This window comes from Amblyomma maculatum, chromosome 4 (assembly GCF_055883805.1).
Source record: "Amblyomma maculatum isolate TAMU_Amacu chromosome 4, ASM5588380v1, whole genome shotgun sequence".
Classification (NCBI taxonomy): domain Eukaryota; kingdom Metazoa; phylum Arthropoda; class Arachnida; order Ixodida; family Ixodidae; genus Amblyomma; species Amblyomma maculatum.
In genome coordinates, this window is record NC_139347.1 from 179,238,828 (window position 1) to 179,261,305 (window position 22,478).

General features: G+C 48.2%; 1 protein-coding gene and 4 non-coding genes across 5 annotated transcripts; all 5 read right to left on the reverse strand.

The window, feature by feature from the left end:
- Positions 1 to 381: 381 nt before the first annotated feature.
- On the reverse strand, positions 382 to 1,572 carry LOC146193625 (uncharacterized). The gene has a single exon (XM_084600116.1). It carries the CDS (start codon positions 1,570 to 1,572, stop codon positions 382 to 384), a length of 1,191 nt encoding a protein of 396 aa, XP_084456242.1.
- Positions 1,573 to 2,250: 678 nt separating this feature from the next.
- Positions 2,251 to 2,371, reverse strand: TRNAL-CAA (transfer RNA leucine (anticodon CAA)). The gene is made up of 2 exons: positions 2,334 to 2,371; positions 2,251 to 2,296 (listed from the first exon to the last, which is right to left on the reverse strand). It is a non-coding gene; the product is annotated as a tRNA-Leu (tRNA).
- Positions 2,372 to 7,469: 5,098 nt separating this feature from the next.
- TRNAL-CAA (transfer RNA leucine (anticodon CAA)) lies at positions 7,470 to 7,590 on the reverse strand. The gene is made up of 2 exons: positions 7,553 to 7,590; positions 7,470 to 7,515 (listed from the first exon to the last, which is right to left on the reverse strand). It is a non-coding gene; the product is annotated as a tRNA-Leu (tRNA).
- A 10,185-nt stretch (positions 7,591 to 17,775) lies between these two features.
- TRNAL-CAA (transfer RNA leucine (anticodon CAA)) lies at positions 17,776 to 17,896 on the reverse strand. Its single transcript has 2 exons — positions 17,859 to 17,896; positions 17,776 to 17,821 (listed from the first exon to the last, which is right to left on the reverse strand). It is a non-coding gene; the product is annotated as a tRNA-Leu (tRNA).
- A 65-nt stretch (positions 17,897 to 17,961) lies between these two features.
- TRNAL-CAA (transfer RNA leucine (anticodon CAA)) lies at positions 17,962 to 18,082 on the reverse strand. Its single transcript has 2 exons — positions 18,045 to 18,082; positions 17,962 to 18,007 (listed from the first exon to the last, which is right to left on the reverse strand). It is a non-coding gene; the product is annotated as a tRNA-Leu (tRNA).
- Between the last annotated feature and the right edge of the window lie 4,396 nt (positions 18,083 to 22,478).

A 22,478-nucleotide genomic window follows, 5' to 3' on the forward strand; every position in this document is an offset into this window, starting at 1 on the left:
ACGCAAACACTATATCTAGAACGATATATTTCAGCCATTTCATCTGTTTGTTGCTCGTTTTCTATTTTGCTCTCCTGAACTGCTAGCACATCAATTTCATTTTCCAGCAGAAGGCGGTTCAGCTGCTGTTGTCTCCGACGCGTTGACAGCCCCCTCACATTTAGCGTGCCTACGCGCAAGCTAGTGGATAAATAGGTCGCCATCTCAAGAAATTATAAATCGCGAAACATTTCACTCACATCTCTTCTGCAGAAAGACAGCATTGCAGTTTAACTGTTGCATGGGATGACCTTCCTTTTTGGCGAGTCTGTCCGTCGTTCCAAGCGCTGCTCCCGATCATGGACCGGGCTTGTGACGTGTCGACCGAAAAGGGCACCCCCGCTATGGCGGAGGCACAGGTGACACAGTTCTCCGGTCAGGGGGCACGTTTGGCCTTGGCTTGAAGGACGACCGGCGAAGGGGGGCCGCCTTCAGTGGAGGCTGACCGTTCCCCGCTCCTCCTTGTGTTGATTCCTCGTTGACACTGTCTTCGTGCACACGCTTCACAGGCAAGGTAGAAGCAACTGGCATCTCAGCTTCAGTGTCTCCCTGTTCCTCACTGTGTTGCGTAGGCGAAGCTGGGCTTGCAGCACTGGGATTGCCGTTTTCTTTCGAGGGTATCTCAGTCCCAGCAACATTCGACAACGGAGCTATCAAATCTGACTCACAGTGTTCTTTGAGGTCAGGGGTCTTCTCAGAGGATTGCTCCTTCTGTTCTGCCTCCTCAGTGATTCCACTGCTCGCTTCCTCGGCGTCCGCTGCGTCCATCAAGTGCTCGCCTGCCACTTCACTCGGCACGGGGCCTGCAGCGTTGGCATACGTGCGCACACACTGTGACTCGTCATGGCCGAAGCGACGACACAGCCAGCAGCGCGCCACACGACAATCACGCCGTATATGACCTTTCCCGCGGCACCAGAGGCAAAGCGGGGCTCTACCTAGGACGTGGGCGAGTGCGACGTCTTCGGCGACCCGAAGCTGATGCGGCAGGTCCTCAATGGTCACGCCCACTTTTAGCTTCAGCGTGACCGTTCGTGTCGTTGAAGCCTTGTCGACACACCCTTCCACTTTCCACTTGTCTCTTGAAATTTCAGTCACTTTTCCAAAAGCCGCCAACGCTGCTCGCACATCATCGTCTTGCACGCCGTGAAGCAGCCAGAAAAGCTTCAACCTGATGCCTTGGCTACTGGGGTCAATGACCACGCAGCGGTGTTCCTTCACTTCAATAGCTTGGGCTTGCAAAATCTTCGCTTTCGCATCTTCACCTCTAAACGTTACCGCCCACACGTGATTCATTTGATATGCCCCGAGGGCAACCACTTCCGGCAGCAGTGAAAGACGAGCGAGGGAGTCTCGAAAGTGCTCCACCCGGTACGGCCTGGCTTTTATGTCGCCATGCAAAAAAACAGTGTGCAAAACACTCGAACCTGTAGGCAGATGCGGTAGAACCAGTTCATAATCCTTGGTAGGCATTTCCGTACTCCTGATACCACGGCCCAGCTGGGCCACTGAATCCGCTCCTTGGGAGCCCATGATAATCACGTCCGTCACACTCGGTGGCCGGAAGTGGAAACTCGGCCATGCTGACATTGTTCTAGCCAGATTTTAGTTGCTGCACTACACTGCGTTCTCGAAGTACGGCAAAAATAAACGTGTCAGAAGCGGGATTCGAACCCACGCCCACATCCGTGGACCAGAAGCCTCGGTTAGTTCGCACAGCGAGTAAGGTACTAAACCTTGAGTCTGGCGTCTTTGACCTCTCGGCCATCCTGACATTGTTCTAGCCAGATTTTAGTTGCTGCACTACACTGCGTTCTCGAAGTACGGCAAAAATAAACGTGTCAGAAGTGGGATTCGAACCCACGCCCACATCCGTGGACCAGAAGCCTCGGTTAGTTCGCATAGCGAGTAAGGTACTAAACCTTGAGTCTGGCGTCTTTGACCTCTCGGCCATCCTGACATTGTTCTAGCCAGATTTTAGTTGCTGCACTACACTGCGTTCTCGAAGTACGGCAAAAATAAACGTGTCATAAGCGGGATTCGAACCCATGCCCACATACGTGGACCAGAAGCCTCGGTTAGTTCGTATAGCGAGTAAGGTACTAAACCTTGAGTCTGGCGTCTTTGACCTCTCGGCCATCCTGACATTGTTCTAGCCAGATTTTAGTTGCTGCACTACACTGCGTTCTCGAAGTACGGAAAAAATAAACGTGTCAGAAGTGGGATTCGAACCCACGCCCACATCCGTGGACCAGAAGCCTCGGTTAGTTCGCATAGCGAGTAAGGTACTAAACCTTGAGCCTGGCGCCTTAGACCACTCGGCCATCCTGACATTGTTCTAGCCAGATTTTAGTTGCTGCACTACACTGCGTTCTCGAAGTACGGCAAAACTAAACGTGCCAGAAGTGGGATTCGAACCCACGCCCACATCCGTGGACCAGAAGCCTCGGTTAGTTCGCATAGCGAGTAAGGTACTAAACCTAGAGTCTGGCGCCTTGGACCACTTTTTTTTTCTTTATTGCCGGGCTCCGACAACCAACTCAGTAGATCACGATACACTATATACAAACACAAGCAAGACGTGGAACAAAAAGGAAACGCTGTCAGTCTTATACTGACATTGTCACTAAAAATTCCTTTAGCTCTGCCAAGGGTTCCAGCCTTGGCAGCCACTGCGGCACACACTCAAGTGTCTTCTGCACCTCAACGAAGCGGGAAATGCTCTCCCGAAAATACAACCTTGCAGGCCTCGCATCAGGATCACAATAGAAGCCGGCCATGCGGGAGCGCCATACATAATGGAGGCCAGCCAACATTACGAGATCGAAAGGAAAACCATCTTCGTTATCTATCGCCAAATATCTGATCCCGTGTGGATCTAGAGGGAAATCTTTTTTCACTGTTCTCTGCAGAACATCCCAGAAATACACTCCTTCCCAGCAGTGAAGAAAAACATGATCTATAGTTTCAAGTAGCTTGCAGATTAGACAGTTAGTTCCCCATGGCAAGAAAAAACCTCGTTGTTCAAGTAATGTTTTTACTGGAAGTGTTTCAGTATGAAGTTTAAAAAAAAGGACTTCATGCGTGGTGTCACCTGCATTTTCTTCACCCGTTTTAACACATTCTGGCCCGGCCCTCCACTGTGCAATGCTCTGTACATCGGTACAGGAAGCATGCTGTCGCACACATCTTTGTACAGTGTTTTTCTTTTCACCGCAGACAAATAATCGTTAGAAAATCGTACTGTCAAGAAACATACGCTCATCACCACTTCCTTGAAAAAGCCCTTAATTGGCACTGGCATTTCATTCGTGCCGATCACAAAGTTTGGCAACGCCCGTCTTAATCTCATTTGGCACACCGTTCGTAAGAAAGAGTCTTTTGTGTCCCGGAAAAACAGAAACCTGTTAATAAGCTGTCGCACAAAGAGGTGCGCCAGACCAAGACCGCCGTCCTCCACCTTTCTGAACAAATTTGTTCGGCTGCACCTTTCCCACTGCGATGCCCAAATAAAGGTGGCAAACACTCTGTGCAGCTTTTGCACATTTAGCCGCGAGCAATGCAAAACCTGCATTAGATACCATAATTTGCTTATAAAAAAAAAGATTACACACAGTTGCCTTGGCAAAAAACGAGAGAGGAACCCCCTTCCATCTGTCTGCTTTCTCACGTATTTCATGCTCCTAGCTTCTCCAGAGGTCATCATTGCTTTCGTAGAATTGCAGAGGGACACCCAGGTACTTCACTGGGGTCTTCACCCACGTTACGCCTGCAAACGTGTCTGGGGTTGACGCCCATTCTCCATGCCAAAATCCCAGGCATTCTTCCCAATTGATCAAACTCCCTGCGATGTCCCGAAAACATTTTACCTCTTGGACCACTGCTGTAATACTTTCTTTATCAATACAACACACTGCAACGTCATCGGCATATGCTAAGAGCTTAACTTCGGCAGCTTGGAGTCGAAAACCGTGAACAGAATCATTTTTAATAACAGTCAAGCATAGTGATTCGATGTACAGACAAAATAAAAGTGGGCTGAGGGGGCAGCCTTGGCGTACCGCACGCTGCACGGCAATGGGGGCCCCCAGTGACTTGTTTACAATAAGCCGCGTTGAGCAACTCCTGTACGCCATGGCCACACCCTCTCTGATAACCGAACTGAAATTAATATGGTCAAGAATGGCGAACAGGATAACATGTTATACACAGTCAAAGGCCTTCTCTAGGTCGAGCTGCAAAACCGCGAGGCCAGATTGCATGACATCACAGCACTCAAGCACGCACCGCATCTTGTGTATGTTGCTTACTATAGACCTTCCCTTGATTCCACATGTCTGGTGGCACCCTACTATGTCCTTAATCACTGTCTGGAGCCTAGTTGCTAAGACTTTCATTAATATTTTATAGTCAACATTAGTTAAAGAGATGGGCCTGTAACTCGTTACAAGGCGCAGTCTTTCTGTATCGTCAGTTTTTGGTATGAGAACAGTATGTGATGTACTATATGGCGGTGGTAATTCTTTCAGTTGGTATGCCTGTTGAATACAGCTGTAAGCACTGCAGACAACTTATCTTTGAAAAACTTGTAGAACGCGGCAATCAAGCCATCGGGCCCAGGCGACTTTCCGTCGTTCAAGTTTTCAATTGCTCGGCACACTTCTCTTTCGGTTATTGGCCGCTCCAAAACTTCTTTTACCTCATCGGCCAGTCGCGGCGTCTGACCCAGAAACATCTTTTTGAAACCGTCTAAGTCAACTTCATGAAACGCGAATAACGCCTGATAATGCTCAAAGAACTCTCGCCCAATGCCGTCGTTATCTGACACCACAACGCCGTTCCGCTCTATCTCGTATACGTGGTTTCGTTGGCCGTTCGTTTTTTCCAAACCTAAAGCCCGCTTCGTGGGTACTTCGCCCGCTTTTAGTGCATTTGTTCTAGCTCGCACCAGCGCGCCCCGATAACGCTCTTCTTCAATAAGCTGTAATTGCTGTTTTATATCATGTCATCTTTGAAAACACCTGGCTTTTTGCATTCCTCTGTTATTAACCTCTTTAGGGTTTTCTGCAGTTCGTTTTCTTTAATTTTTTCGTGAAATCGAATCGAACTGGCCCTATCAATCGCTGTGATTTTGATTTGCTCTTTGCATAGTTCCCACTGTTGTCCCACCCTGCAGTAATCGTTCATATTTATTCTGTTTGTTTCTTCTGTCACTTTTGCTACAAAATATTCGTCGTCGAGAAGCTTAACGTTCATTTTCCACATATCCCAAGCGAACTTCCTAACTTGTTTCTTTGTTCCTATTACGCACTTAACCAGACAGTGGTCAGTAAAACACAGCGGTAGCACGGTGTAAGTGCGGCATTTTGGGATCAGGTCAAGTGCTACATAAACCCGGTCTAGGCGTGCGTGGCTTGTCCCCTGAAAATGAGTGTACTTCACTGCCTGTCCACTCTCTAGGACTTCGGCCACGTCGACTAATTCGGCTGCGGTAACAATATCGGCTAATAAATCTGTGCTCTTATCTCGGAAAACCGTGCCGCTGGTTTTGTCTGTAGAATTCAGTACACAGTTATAGTCACCCAAAATAATGAGGCATTTTTCAATGTCCACATATTGCTGAATCATAGCGAAAAAATTATATCTCTCATCCACTGCATTTGGTGCGTATATGCAAATAACCCGATATTCCCTTTGGCAATAACTAAAATCACAAATAACGAATCTTCCAGAGGACCCTGATGTGATGCTCTGCGCAGTAAGACCCGGTAACTTTTTGACAAAGAGTACGCATCCTGCCGACAACCCAACAATGTGGCTAACCACAGCGTAGTACCTTGAGGTAAAACGCAGCACCATGCTCCCAGTCTCCTCTTCTCCCTCGACTTTTGTCTCCTGAACGGCTAGTACGTCAATGTCATAATCTGTTATCAGCCGATACAATTGACTTTGTTTTCGTTTGCTCGTTAGTCCTCTGACATTCAACGTGGCTACACTTAGAGACGGTTCAGGTGCCATTGTTGCTCTAATTATGAGGCAGGCCCAGGAGCATGGTGCTTACCTTTAACATCTAGCAAGCCGCTAAACGCCTCCGGAGCCGCCCGGCTGGCCGGTCTCGCTTTTCGGCGGGGGTGGTTTGTCGACAGGTTTTCTTTCCGCTGCGAAGTTTGGTCGCGGCTTGAAAGACGACCGCCGTCCCTGCAAAGCTTTCACAGGCGGCTCGTCAACACTGCTTGCATTCGGCATGTCGTCGAGATCGCCGGCTGCGTCGTGGGGTCGTTTAGTTGCAGTTCCGGAACCCACTGAACTTACATTGTCATTGCCTGGGAGCTCCTGACCCTTCACTGCTGCTGGCTGCCGCGCTTGACTGGATCCATCTTCGTTGATGTCGGACTCTGCCGATGATGGGTTTTCCACCATTTCACTTGCCCTGTCCGTGCTTTTATCGTGGACTCCTTCGCTAAGGAGAGGCATTTCTGCTCCCGAAGAGGTCGCTATCTCACCAGTCCCCTCCGCAGCGTCCTCCGCCTCAGCCTCGTCCATGAGGTGCTCGGTGTCATCACTCGCCGCCGTTCTCGTTGCCGCGGCGTAGGTACGCACGCACTGAGAGTCCTCATGCCCAAATCGCCTGCAGATCGAGCAACGCGGCACCTTGCACTCTCTTCTCACGTGGCCCGAGCCATGGCATCGCAGGCACTGCATCGGGCGACCAGGTGCGACAACTAGTGCCAGTTCACCAGCGACCCGTAACTGGTGCGGCAGGTCTCCTATTTTCATGCCTTTCTTCAGCTTCAAAAGCACTGACCTTGTTGTGGAGCCCTTGTCGCTCACACCCAGCACTCGCCAGCGCTCTCGTCTGACATCTACTACAGTCCCAAATGCCGCAAGTGCGGACCGGACGTCCTCGTCCGCCACTCCATGCAATAGCCAGTGAAGCTTCAGCTTCACCTGCTGTTCCTGCGGGTCGATGATGACACAGCGTCGCCTCTTCACCATTAGCTCCTTCACGCCAAGCAGCCGTTTTGTAGCTTCGGCCCCATTAAGGGTGACTGCCCAAACGTGGTTAACCTGGTAGGCTCCCAGGGCCACCACATCCGGCAGTAAGCCTGTAGTCAAGAGCGCATCTCGCAAATCTTCAACCCTGTAGGGCCTTGCTCGCACGTCGCCGTGCAAAAACACGGTGTTCTGAACGATGCGTCCGGTTGGCAGCTGAGGCAGAATAAGCTGATAATCGCTGTCTTCGCTATCTGAGATCCAGTTTCCGCGGCCGCTAAAAGCCGCAAACTCCGCTCTGTCGGAGCACATGATTCCGCGTCCGTACACGTCGGTGGCCGGAAGTAGAATCGACCACTCGGCCATCCTGACACGGTTCTAGCCTGATTTTAGTTGCTGCACTACACTACATTCTCGAAGTATGGCAAAAATAAATGCGTCAGAAGTGGGATTCGAACCCACGCCCACATCCGTGGACCAGAAGGCTCGGTTCGATCGCATAGCGAGCAAAGTACTAAACCTTGAGTCTGGCGCCTTAGACCACTCGGCCATCCTGACTTTTTTTTTTTTTTTTTTTTATTGCCTGGCTTTGACACAAATACACCGCACTGGAACTCAAAACAACAGGAAAAAAAGGAATAATATATGTACACAAAAGTAGCTAGCGTTGCCTAACACCCACTGAGGGGCAGGCATTGTCACGTTTAAAATTCCTTGAGCACCGTCAAAGGTTCCAGCTTTGACAGCCACTCAGGAGCACATGGTTGCAATTTAAGCACGTCGAGCCATCGCTGCACACTTTCACGGAAATACATGCGGGCTGGCCGTGCATCTGGATCGCAGTGATAACCAGCCATTCGTGCGCGCCATATACTGTGGAGGCACATTAACATAACCTGGTCTAACGGCATATCATCGTGGTTATCCAATGGCAAATACCTAATGCCATGGGAATCAAGTGGCAACTGTTTTTTTATTGTCCTTTGCAGAACATCCCACAAATATACCCCCTCCCAGCAATGCAAAAACACGTGATCTATTGTCTCTGGCTGTTTGCAGATGAGACATTGGGCCCCCCACGGTAGGAACATACCCTTCTCCTCCATAAATGATTTTACACTCAAAGTACCGGTATGTAGCATAAAGAAAAACGTTTTAGCTCCCGGAGCAACTTGCACTTTTTTTACGCGTTTTAGTACATTACTTCCTGTGCCTCCATAGTATAAAGCTCGGTACAAGGGCACCGGGAACACCACTTCACAAACATCCTTGTATAATGTTCTCCTGTTAACATTACTTAAATACTCTTTCGAAAAACGTGCGCTTAAGAATTTCACGCTCAAAACAATTTCCCTAAAGAATCCAAACAGAGAACCAGGCACACATTGAGTATAAACTACGAAATCAGGCAACGCTCGACCAAGTCTCTGTTGACACACTGTGCGCAGGAATGGATCGCTGGCATCCCTAAAAAACATAAACCGGTTGACAATCTGTCGCACAAACAAATGACCCAGACCAAGCCCCCCATGCTTCGCCTGCCGGAACAAATTTGTCCGACTGCACCTCTCCCAACTCGAGGCCCAAACAAACACCGCAAAAACTCGATGCAATTTTTGCACATTTACACGGGAGCAATGCAACACTTGCATAACATACCATAACTTACTAATTAAAAACAGGTTGCAAACTGCGGCTCTTGCAAATATTGATAATTGAGCGCTTTTCCATTTCTCCGCTTTTTCACTGGTTTCTTTGACCTGCTCTCGCCAGTATGGCTCGCTTTCCTTGTAAAATTTCAAGGGCACACCCAAGTACTTTGCAGGCGTTGTAACCCACGACACATTAGCGAAAGTGTCGGGGGTCAGCTGCCATTCTCCGTGCCAAAATCCCAGGCACTTACCCCAGTTAACTTTACTCCCTGTGACTTTGCTAAAATGTTTTACCACATCCACTGTCCTCTTTATACTCTCCTTATTTACACAAAAAACCGCAACGTCGTCTGCGTAAGCCAACAATTTGACTTCTGACTCCTGCAGTCGAAAACCATCAATGTCATTGTTTTGTAGGATGCTTAAACACAACGTTTCAATATAAATGCCCAACAAAAGAGGGCTGAGGGGGCAACCTTGGCGCACCGAACGTCGTACGTTGATGGGGGCCCCCAGTGACTTATTGACAATTAATCTCGTAGTGCAGTTACGGTACGCCAAAGCCACTCCCTCTCGAATAACAGAGCCGACATTAACATAGTCTAATATACTTAACAGAATAGTATGTGCCACACAATCAAAAGCTTTCTCCAAGTCCAACTGCAGTAACGCAACACATGCATGAGTTGCATCGCAGCATTCGAGCACACTTCGCGCTTTGTGAATGTTCTGAAAGATAGATCGCCCTTTGATACCGCACGTTTGGTGAGGGCCCACTAGTTCGCATATAACCGTTTGTAGTCTGCCAGCAAGCACCTTCATATAAATCTTGTAATCAACGTTTGTCAGAGCAATGGGCCTGTAAGACGACAACTGCCTAAGCTTATCTGGTTGGTCAGTTTTCGGAATAAGTACTGTGTGCGACGATCCGAAAGACGCAGGCAGTGCCTTCAGTTCATACGCTTCATTAAATAAGGCACACAACAAAGGTGATAGCTGTTCCTTGAACGCTTTATAAAAAGCCGCACTCAGGCCATCAGGCCCGGGTGATTTCCCTGGGTTTAAATTTTCTATTGCCTGCTGCACTTCTTTTTCGCTTATTGGCCGCTCCAGTCTTTCTTTTTGTTCGTCATCAATTTTTGGCATCGCGTCAAGAAAGGATTCTTTAAAATGGTCCAAATAAACCTCTCGGGACGAAAATAGATCTTCATAATACTCCCGGAAAGCTTTCGCGATTCCTTCGTTATCAGTTTCAGTGCGTCCTGCCCAATCTACCTCTGCCACGTGATTTCGCCTTGCATTTGCTTTTTCTATTCCCAACGATCTTTTTGTCGGCGTCTCATCCATGGCCAATTTTTCCGCTCTTGCACGCACTAACGCTCCTTGGTATCTGTCTTCTTCTATCAAGTTAATCTGTTCTTTTATTTTTCGAATATCCTCTATCCATCTGCCGGGTGCCTTACATTCCTGTTCGTGTAGTTTTGCGAGCAAAGCCTTAAGCTGGGTTTCTGTAATTTTCTTCTCGTACACCAGGCAACTGGATCTGTCAATGGCTTTAATTTTAATCTGTTCCTTGCACAACTCCCACTGTTTCCAGATTTCGAGCCAAGTCCCTGGCCTCACTTTAATCAATTCATTCAATACCACGCGTCTAAAGGCATCATCCTTAAGCAATTTGTTGTTGAATTTCCATAACTCCCAGCTAAATGCATTGCTTCGTTTTTTGGTGCCGAATAAGCATTGCACCAAACAGTGATCCGTGAATGTCATAGGCACCACTCGGTATTCATTGCATGAATGAATCAAATCCAGCGACGCGTAAATTCTGTCCAGACGCGCGTGGCTAGAACCTTGGAAGTGCGTGTACTGAACGGCACGCGGTCCTTCCAAGCAATCAGCCACATCCTCCATATTCCATTCGCTTATTACCTGGCATAACATTTTAGTGCTCTTGTCTCTGAATCCGCGTGTGCTGGTTTTGTCTCGAGCATTCAGTACACAGTTAAAATCGCCCAGCAATACTACCTGCCTTTCCGTACTTAACTGCTGCATAACATTCTCGAAAAACACTGTTCTTTCCTCCACACAGTTAGGAGCGTACACACAAATAATGCGCCACTCAACACCGCTGTATACACAATCAGCCACTACACACCGTCCAGAAGAGCATGAGGAGTAGCCCTTTACAACCAGACCAGGCAGCTTTTTGACGAACAATACACACCCGGCCGATGTCCCAACTGCGTGGCTAACAATGGCGTAAAATCTAGCCGTGAAACGTCGCACCATGCTCCCGGTCTCTTCCTCCCCATCAACTTTAGTTTCTTGCACGGCAAGCACGTCAATATCGTGGTCAGTTAAGAGCCGGTGCACCTGGCTCTGCTTCTTTTTGCCTGCCAATCCCCTGACGTTTAACGTGGCTACTCTTAAGGTGGTTTCGGGCGCCATTTTCATCAAGGGTGAAGAGACCGAAAGCATGGTGCTTACCTTTCCCGTCTAGCGCGTTGCTAGACGCCGTCGTTGGATCCATCCCCGTCCGGTGCGAGCGGCTGACCCGGCAGCGGGGGCACTTTATCCGCTGCCCGTCTCTCTGATGATATGTTTGGCCGCGGACGTAGCGTGGACCGCCGGGATTGCCCCGTTTTTGCTGGTGGCTCGTCGACGCTGGGGGCTGACACCTGGTTACCTTCAGGTTCGGACTGTGTGTGGGATCGCTTGGCTGGGGCTGGGACGCTTGGCTTACGAACAGCACTGGTGTCCGAGTGGTCCCCCCCATTATCCTGTTCCATACCATTTGCCGGCTCAAGTGCCGTGCCTTCCTCATTGATAGTGAGCTCAGGTGCAGAGTCCGCTCTCCCCACATCCCTCGCAGCATTGCCGCTTTCTGCCGAGTCCACCGATGAATCCGTCTCCCGTGTCTTCGTTCGCACCTCTCCGGCACCCTTCGCCGCCTCCTCCGCCTCGACCACGTCCATTGTGAGCTCCGCCGACCGTTCCGCAGTTCCATGTCCCGCGGCCGAAGCGTACGAAAGCACACAGGCAGCCTCGTCATGTCCGTAGCGTCTACACTTTGGACAACGCGGTACCTTACATTCACGTCGAACGTGACCGGTACCGCGGCAGCGCAGGCACTGCATCGCTCGCCCAGGCACCACGACAAGGGCTAGCTCTCCGGCAACTCGCAGCTGGTGAGGCAAGTCGTCGACCTTAATGCCGGGTTTCAATTTGAGGAGCACAGTCCTCGTGGTGGACCCCTTCTCCTTGACGCCTTGAACTCTCCACCTTTCCCGGGTCACCTCGGTCACATTCCCGAACGCAGCAAAAGCCGTCCGGATGTCGTCGTCTGCCACACCGTGCAACATCCAGTGAAGTCGCAGCTTCACCTGTTGGTCTTCGGGATCAATAATGAGGCAACGGCGTCCCTTAACTTCGATTTCCTTGAAAGCCGCCAATTTCTTCGTTGCTTCGGTGCTGCTTAACGTGACCGCCCAAACATGGTTGATCTGATACGCCCCCAACGCCACAACGTCGGGGAGCGCACCAGCCTTGACCAGGGCGTCGCGGAAATCCTCGACCCTGTATGGCCTGACTCGCACATCGCCGTGCAAAAAAAGCGTGTTAAAAACAACGCGTCCGGTGGGCAAAGTTGGCAGAATAATCTGATACTCGGTATCGTCCATGTCGTCGAGCCTGTTTCCGCGGCTGGAAAGGGCCGCTATCGCCGCTCCGCTGGAGCACATGATCCTGCGACCGTTCACTACGGTGTCCGGAAGTAGAATGTTCGGCCATCCTGACACTGTTCTAGCCTGATTTTAGTTGCTGCACTACACTGCATTCTCGAAGTATGGCAAAAAATAAATGTGTCTGAAGTGGGATTCGAACCCACGCCCACATCCGTGGACCAGAAGGCTCGGTTCGATCGCATAGCGAGCAAAGTACTAAACCTTGAGTCTTGCGCCTTAGACCACTCGGCCATCCTGACACTGTTCTAGCCTGATCTTAGTTGCTGCGCTACACTGCATTCTCGTAGTATGGTAAAAATAAATGTGTCAGAAGTGGGATTCGAACCCACGCCCACATCCGTGGAACAGAAGCCTCGGTTCGTTCGCATAGCGAGCAAAGTACTAAACCTTGAGTCTGGCGCCTTAGACCACTTGGCCATCCTGACTTTTTTTTTCTTTATTGCCGGTCCTCGGCTTTCACAAAACAAAGACAAAAAAAATATGCACACAGTTATACAAGAAGCGAAATCCCCAAGAGAGGACCAGGCTTTGTCACATTAAAATTCTCTGAGAGTTGTCAAAGGCTCTAGCCTTGAGAGCCACTCAGGGACAGGATTCCGTATCTTCTGTATTTGTACAAACTTGCAGATGCTCTCTCGAAAATATATACGCGCTGGACGCGCTTCGGAGTCACAGTAGTACCCGGCCATACGAGAGCGCCATATACTGTGGAGGCCCACCAGCATGACTAAATCGAACGGGATCCCACCCTCATTTTTTGTTGGCAAGTACCTAAATCCGTGTGAATGCAACGGGAGCTGTTTCTTCATGGTCCTCTGTAGCACGTCCCAAAAATAAACCCCTTCCCAACAGTGCAAAAAAACATGGTCTATGGTCTCCGGTTGCTTGCAGATTAAGCAGTTTGGTCCCCACAGTAAAAACATCTCTTTTTCCTCCAAAAAAGATTTGACGGGTAAAGTTCCAGTGTGCACTTTAAAGAAAAAACTCTTGACTTCCGGCGATACATTCATTTTTTTAACCCTTTGCAACACATTACCGCCGAGGCCTCCACAGTACAAGGCCCTGTACAACGGCACTGGAAAGATAACATCGCACACATCTCTGTACAACGTTTTCCTTGTTACGCTGCTCAAATATTCCTTTGAAAACCGAGTAGTTAAGAATCTGACGCTGGTTACTATCTCTCGGAAATAACCAAAAATGCCTTCTGTCATGCATTTTGTTGCAACTACATACTCTGGCAAGGCTCGCCCTAGCCTTACTTGGCACACTGTGCGCAGGAAAGGATCTTCAACATCACGGAAAAACAAAAATCTGTTTTCCAGTTGCCTCACAAATAAGTGCCTAGGCCTCCGTCTTTGACCCGTCTGAACAAGTTTGTCCGCATGCACCTTTCCCAGCTAGAGGCCCATACAAAAACCGCAAAAATTCGGTGTACCTTTTGTATGTTAATTCGCGAGCAGTGGAGCACTTGCATCACATACCACAGTTTACTAATAAAAAACAGGTTACACACAGTGGCTCTTGCAAACACGGATAAATGAGTACATTTCCACTTTTCTGATTTTTCTTGTGTCTCTTGTGCCTGCCCCTTGCAATACTGTTCAGTATCTCTGTAAAATTCCAACGGGACTCCAAGGTACTTTACAGGGGTCGTACACCCGGTCACATTAGCGAAAGTGTGAGGAGTATCCGGCCATTCTCCGTGCCAGAACCCCACGCACTTTCCCCAGTTCACCTTGCTTCCCGTGACCAAACTAAATCTTTTAACACCTTCTACCGCACTGCTAATGCTATCCTTTGTGACACAGAAAATTGCTACATCATCTGCATATGCCAGGACTTTCACTTCCGCTTCATGCAGCCGAAAACCATGAACAGCATTATTCTGTATTATGTGCAAGCACAAAGTTTCAACATACATACAAAACAAGAGTGGACTGAGGGGGCAACCCAGACGCACCGAACGTTCCACGTTAATGGGGGCCCCCAACGATTTATTAACAATTAACTTTGTAGTGCCGCGTCGGTACGCCATGGCCACACCCTCAGTGATAATAGAACCTACATTGATATGATCTAAGATAGAAAACAAAATCTCATGAGCAACACAGTCAAACGCTTTTTCAAGACCTAGCTGGAGAATTGCCACAGGTACCCCAGTGACGTCGCTACACTCCAGCACACACCTTGCCTTATGAATATTGTAAGCAATAGTCCTGTTCTTTATGCAACATGTTTGATGAGGGCCAACAATTTCTTTAATAACGCTCTGAAGCCTCGCTGCCAACACTTTCATGAATATTTTATAATCGACGTTCGTTAGTGAGATCGGCCTATATGCAGTAACCTGTCTGAGTTTTATAGGATCATCTGTTTTAGGGATGATGACGGTATGGGCCGCACCGTAAGACGGGGGCAACTCCTTACGATCATAGGCATCATTAAACAGCAAAGTCAAAAGTGGGGTTAATTCCGTTTTAAACGCTTTGTAAAAAGCTGCACTTAACCCATCTGGGCCAGAAGACTTTCCCGAGTTCAAGTTCTCTATTGCTCGTTCAACTTCTTTTTCACTAATTCGCCTCTCCAAGCTTTCCTTTCGGGATTCATCGAGCCTAGGCATAGCGCCGAGAAACTCGCCTTTAAATCTGTGCATGTCAACTTCATGTTGTGCGAACAACGCCTGATAGTAATCAAAGAAAGCATGATGGATGCGATCGCTATTGGTCACTACCCCACCCGCTCCATCGATCTCCTGAATTTCGTTGCGTCGAGCGTGCGCTTTTTCCATCCCTAAAGCCCGCTTAGTGGGCGTCTCCCCTGCAACCAATTCTTCCGCTCTCGCCCTCACTATCCCCCCTCGATATCGGTCTTCCTCGATAAGTTCAAGCTTTTGCTTTGTTTTCTTAATATCTTCCTTACCTATGCCGGGCGTTTTACATTCTTGCGCCAACAATTTTTCAAGTATATCTCTCAGCTGTTTTTCCTGTAATCTTTCCTGGTGCTTTAGCAAAGTAGACCGCTCAATGGCATTCATCTTAAATTCTTCTTTGGCTAGTACCCACTGGAGCCCGATTTCGTTTTGATACTCATTTACTATTTTGGTAATTTTTTCCGTCACATACTCAGTGAAAATTTGGTCTTTTAGCAGTTTACAATTTAATTTCCACAGCTCCCATGAAAATCCACTGGCTCGCTTCCTTTTGCCTAGAGTGCATATCACTGCACAGTGATTGGAAAGGCCACTGGTAAAACTCGGTATTTTTGACACTTTGGTATTAAGTCCAGTGACATGTAAATCCTGTCGAGGCGAGCATGACTAATACCTTGAAAGTGGGTGTATTGCACACTACGTTTCACCGTCTAAACACTCCGCCACATCATCTAATGCATATTCATCTATCAGTCGTGACAATAAGTCTGTACTTCTGTCCCTGAAACCTCGGGTGCTGCTTTTATCGCGAGCCGCCAGAACACAATTGAAATCGCCCATGAGCACTATCTGTTTCTCACTAGTGCAGTAATATTTCAGGCTCTCAAAAAAGGAACACCTATCCTCCAATTCATTAGGTGCATAAACACAGATAACCCGCCATTCTATATTCTCAAAACCGAAATCACAAATCATGTATCGCCCTGTCTCTCCGGAAGCATAAGTCTGCACGTTAAGTCCAGGCGACTTTTTTACAAGAAGGACGCAGAAGTTCCGACTGCATGGCTCACAACGGCATAATACTTCGACGTGAAGCGCTGCACCATGCTCCCGGTCTCTTCCTCTCCCTCGACTTTGGTCTCTTGAACGGCTAGCACATCGATGTCTCTGTCCGTTGTAAGGCGCAACACCTGGCTCTGCTTTTTCTTCGTTGCTAACCCTCTAACATTAAGCGTCCCGAATGTCAGAGCAGGGGTTGGATCCATTTTAATATAGAGTGAAGAGACCGAGAGCATTTGCGCTCACCTTTCGCGTCTAGCACCCGGCTAGACGCCTTTGTTTCCGCCGCAGCCCTCCGGTGCGGCTGCATGGTCTTGCAGCGGCGGTGGCTTATCGCTGGCCCGCTTGTCCCCCAGAAAGTTCGGCTTCGGTCTGAGAGAGGACCGCCGGGACTGAACCGTTTTCGTAGGCGGCTCCTCAACGCTTGACGCTGTTTTGTCCTCTCGATCACCAGTCTGGGCGTGAGGCCGTTTGGCCGAGACATTGCCCGCACGAGCATTGCACTGTTGCTGTTGCTCCTCACTGCTCGTCGAGGCCATCATCGCGGGTTCCGTAGCTGCCAAAAAGCTATCTTCCTTCTCCTCAGTATAAGCCTAGGCCGCTGCCGAGTCTTTTTCTTCAGGTTACCTCTCTGCCTCACTTGACACGTTTGTGTTTCTGCTAGAAGTCCCAGAAGAGACAGTCGCCGCTTCCGGCTTGCCTACTTTCTCGACTTTTTTCGCCGCTTCCTCCGCCTCTGATACGTCCATCTGGTGTTCAGCTATCTCCTCCCTCGATGCGAGCCCCGTGGCCACCGCATATGTACGGACACATTCACTGTCGACGTGGCCGTAACGCCTGCATTTCGAACGCCGGGGCGCCTTGCATCACGTCTAACGTGACCGCTACCACGGCAGCGCAGGCACTGCATAGGCCGCCCAGGTACCACAACAAGGGCCAACTCACCGGCGACTCGCAGCTGGTGAGGTAGGTCATCGGTCTTAATACCGGGTTTCAGTTTCAGGAGAACTGTTCTCGTTTTTGACCCCTTCTCTTTGACGCCTTGGACGCGCCACCGCTCCCGGGTCACCTCGGTTACGTTACCGAAAGCAGCAAAGGCCGTCCGGATGTCGTCGTCGGCCACACCGTGCAACATCCAGTGCAGCCGCAGCTTCACCTGTTGGTCCTCTGGGTCGATGATGATGCAGCGACGTCCCTTTACTTCTACTTGTTTCAACGCAGCCAGCTTCTTCGTTGCTTCAGCGCTGCTGAGCGTGACAGCCCAAACGTGGTTAATCTGGTACGCCCCCAACGCCACAACATCGGGGAGCGCACCAACGTTGGTGAGGGCATCGCGAAAATCTTCCAATTTGTACGGCCTATTGCGCACGTCGCCGTGCAAAAACACGGTGTTTAAAACAACACGTCCTGTAGGCAGCGTCGGCAAAATCAACTCATAGTCTTTATCATCCGTATTAAGATTCCTGTTTCCGCGGCCGGCAAGGGCCGCTGTCGCCGCTCCGCTGGAGCTCATAATTCCGCGACCGTCACGCTCGGTGGCCGGAAGTAGAATTCACTTGGCCATCCTGACACTGTTCTAGCCTGATTTTAGTTGCTGCACTACACTGCATTCTCGAAGTATGGCAAAAAATAAATGTGTCAGAAGTGGGATTCGAACCCACGCCCACATCCGTGGACCAGAAGCCTCGGTTCGTTCGCATAGCGAGCAAAGTACTAAACCTTGAGTCTGGCGCCTTAGACCACTCGGCCATCCTGACACTGTTCTAGCCTGATTTTAGTTGCTGCACTACACTGCATTCTCGAAGTATGGCAAAAATAAATGTGTCTGAAGTGGGATTCGAACCCACGCCCACATCCGTGGACCAGAAGCCTCGGTTAGATCGCATAGCGAACGAAGTACTAAACCTTGAGTCTGGCGCCTTAGACCACTCGGCCATCCTGACTTTTTTTTTTTTTATTGCCTGGCTTTGACACAAATACACCGCACTGGAACTCAAAACAACAGGAAAAAAGGAATAATATATGCACACAAAGGTAGCTAGCGTTGCCTAACACCCACTGAGGGGCAGGCATTGTCATGTTAAAATTCCTTGAGCACCGTCAAAGGTTCCAGCTTTGACAGCCACTCGGGAGCACATGGTTGCAATTTCAGCACGTCGAGCCATCGCTGCACACTTTCACGGAAATACATGCGGGCTGGCCGTGCATCTGGATCGCAGTGATAACCAGCCATTCGTGCGCGCCATATACTGTGGAGGCACATTAACATAACCTGGTCTAACGGCATATAATCGTGGTTATCCAATGGCAAATACCTAATGCCATGGGAATCAAGTGGCAACTGTTTTTTATTGTCCTTTGCAGAACATCCCACAAATATACCGCCTCCCAGCAATGCAAAAACACGTGATCTATTGTCTCTGGCTGTTTGCAGATGAGACATTGGGCCCCCCACGGTAGGAACATACCCTTCTCCTCCATAAATGATTTTACACTCAAAGTACCGGTATGTAGCATAAAGAAAAACGTTTTAGCTCCCGGAGCAACTTGCATTTTCTTTACGCGTTTTAATACATTACTTCCTGTGCCTGCATAGTATAAAGCTCGGTACAAGGGCACCGGGAACACCACTTCACAAACATCCTTGTATAATGTGCTCGTGTTAACATTACTTAAATACTCTTTCGAAAAACGTGCACTTAAGAATTTCACGCTCAAAACAATTTCCCTAAAGAATCCAAACAGAGAACCAGGCATACATTGAGTATAAACTACGAAATCAGGCAACGCGCGACCAAGTCTTTGTTGACACACTGTGCGCAGGAATGGATCGCTGGCATCCCTAAAAAACATAAACCGGTTGACAATCTGTCGCACAAACAAATGCCCCAGACCAAGCCCCCCATGCTTCACCTGCCGGAACAAGTTTGTCCGACTGCACCTCTCCCAACTCGAGGCCCAAACAAACACCGCAAAAACTCGATGCAATTTTTGCACATTTACACGGGAGCAATGCAACACTTGCATTACATACCATAGCTTACTAATTAAAAACAGGTTGCAAACTGCGGCTCTTGCAAATATTGATAATTGAGCGCTTTTCCATTTCTCCGCTTTTTCACGGGTTTCTTTGACCTTCTCTAGCCAGTATGGCTCACTTTCCTTGTAAAATTTCAAGGGCACACCCAAGTAGTTTGCAGGCGTTGTAACCCACGACACATTAGCGAAAGTGTCGGGGGTCAGCTGCCATTCCCAAGCACTTACCCCAGTTAACTTTACTCCCTGTGACTTTGCTAAAATGTTTTACCACATCTACTGTCCTCTTTATACTCTCTTTATTCACACAAAAAACCGCAACGTCATCTGCGTAAGCCAGCAATTTGACTTCTGACTCCTGCAGTCGAAAGCCATCAATGTCATTGTTTTGTAGGATGCTTAAACACAATGTTTCAATATATGGGGAAGCACGCATCCCCTATTGCCATACAGCAGCACTTCATATCACTTCAGGCGAAGTACACTTGTGATGAATATTACACTGATGCTTCAAAGTCTGCTCAAGTGTCCTGTGCAGCACATGGACCACAATTTTCACTTTCAAAAACACTGAACAGCCATACAAGTATATTTACCGCTGAATGCCATGGAATCCTGCTAGCTGTGAGACACATTATAGAAAATAAAATACAGACATCGATCATCTATACAGACTCCCTCAGTGTTTTAACGTCCCTATCCTTTTGGAAGTGGCATAATAAGAACCCAGTCCTGAATTCTCTCTATAACACTCTTATCTCTGCCAACAAACTAGAACTCAAAATTACACTGTGTTGGGTGCCAGGCCACCGCTGTATTCCAGGTAACGAGGCAGCTGATAGGCTTGCTGCATCAGCTGCCCTTCGAAACACTACAGACATTGACAACATATCATATCAGGACCTCAAGTCACACATCAAAAACATGATTCAACAACAATGGCAAGAGGAATGGGACACAGCAACTGAGAATAAACTACACACAATAAAACCAACAATAGGCAGGTACACTACAGAAAAACGAAACAGATTCAAAGAAATAGCTCTGTGCAGACTGAGGATAGGTCACACATATACAACAGATTCATACCTTTTAACAAACTCTCCTGCACCACATTGCCCGAGATGCGGAGACCGACAAACAGTGATCCAGTTTTAATTGAATGTCGGAGACTTCAACAGCAAAGGAGACAACATTTTCCCGAATTACAAAAGCAATATATACCCACACATCCGTCCATCTTTCTTGGTGATGATCCAATGTTTTCTTTAGATAGAGTTTTTAAATATTTATTTAACGTAGGCTTTTTATATGGAATTATTCATCAACGTGGGCGTAAGCCCGTTTCTTTTACTTAGATAGCTTTCTTTTTCCTTTTACTCGGACCACTATACATCGAAATTCAGTGTTTTAGGCCCTATACACCACTGTTTTTAGACTATACACTCCGAAATAACTTTTAGGCCCTATACACCACCGTTTTTAAGTTCATCATAAACACCACACTTCGGACATTTTATTAACTTCAGTTGATACTTCACCATGTGTTTGGCGCTCTTTGGCCTAAGATGCCCTTGCGCCAAAAAAAAACCAAATCATCATCATCATGTTTCAATATAAATGCCGAACAAAAGAGGGCTGAGGGGGCAACCTTGGCGCACCGAACGTCGTACGTTGATGGGGGCCCCCAGTGACTTATTGACAATTAATCTCGTAGTGCAGTTACGGTACGCCAAGGCAACTCCCTCTCGAATAACAGAGCCGACATTAACATAGTCTAATATACTGAACAGAATAGTATGTGCCACACAATCAAAAGCTTTCGCCAAGTCCAACTGCAGTAACGCAACACATGCATGAGTTGCATCGCAGCATTCGAGCACACTCCGCGCTTTGTGAATGTTCTGAAAGATAGGCCGCCCTTTCATACCGCACGTTTGGTGAGGGCCCACTAGTTCCAATATAACCGTTTGTAGTCTGCCAGCAAGCACCTTCATATAAATCTTGTAATCAACGTTTGTCAGAGCAATGGGCCTGTAAGACGACAACTGCCTAAGCTTATCTGGTTGGTCAGTTTTCGGAATAAGTACTGTGTGCGACGATCCGAAAGACGCAGGCAGTGCCTTCAGTTCATACGCTTCATTAAATAAGGCACACAACAAAGGACATAGCTGTTCCTTGAACGCTTTATAAAAAGCCGCACTCAGGCCATCAGGCCCGGGTGATTTCCCTGGGTTTAAATTTTCTGTTGCCTGCTGCACTTCTTTTTCGCTTATTGGCCGCTCCAGTCTTTCTTTTTGTTCCTCGTCAATTTTTGGCATCACGTCAAGAAAGGATTCTTTAAAACGGTCCAAATAAACCTCTCGGGACGAAAATAGATCTTCATAATACTCCCGGAAAGCTTTCGCGATTCCTTCGTTATCGGTTTCTGTGCGTCCTGCCCAATCAACCTCTGCCACTGTGATTTCGCCTTGCATTTGCTTTTTCTATTCCCAACGATCTTTTTGTCGGCGTCTCATCCATGGCCAATTTTTCCGCTCTTACACGCACTAACGCTCCTTGGTATCTGTCTTCTTCTATCAAGTTAATCTGTTCTTTTATTTTTCGAATATCCTCTATCCATCTGCCGGGTGCCTTACATTCCTGTTCGTGTAGTTTTGCAAGCAAAGCCTTAAGCTGGGTTTCTGTAATTTTCTTGTCGTACACCAGGCAACTTGATCTGTCAATGGCTTTAATTTTAATCTGTTCCTTGCACAACTCCCACTGTTTGCAGATTTCGAGCAAAGTCCCTGGCCTCACTTTAATCAATTCATTCAATACCACGCGTCTAAAGGCATCATCATTAAGCAATTTATTGTTCAATTTCCATAACTCCCAGCTAAATGCATTGCTTCGTTTTTTGGTGCCGAATAAGCATTGCACCAAGCAGTGATCCGTGAATGTCATAGGCACAACTCGGTATTCATTGCATGAATGAATCAAATCCAGCGCCGCGTAAATTCTGTACAGACGCGCGTGGCTAGAACCTTGGAAGTGCGTGTACTGAACGGCACGCGGCCATTCCAAGCAATCAGCCACATCCTCCATATTCCATTCGCTTGTTAACTGGCAAAACATTTCCGTGCTCTTGTCTCTGAATCCGCGTGTGCTGGTTTTGTCTCGAGCATTCAGCACACAGTTAAAATCGCCCAGCAATACTACCTGCCTTTCCGTACTTAACTGCTGCATAAGATTCTCGAAAACACTGTTCTTTCCTCCACACACTTAGGAGCGTACACACAAATAATGCGCCACTCAATACCG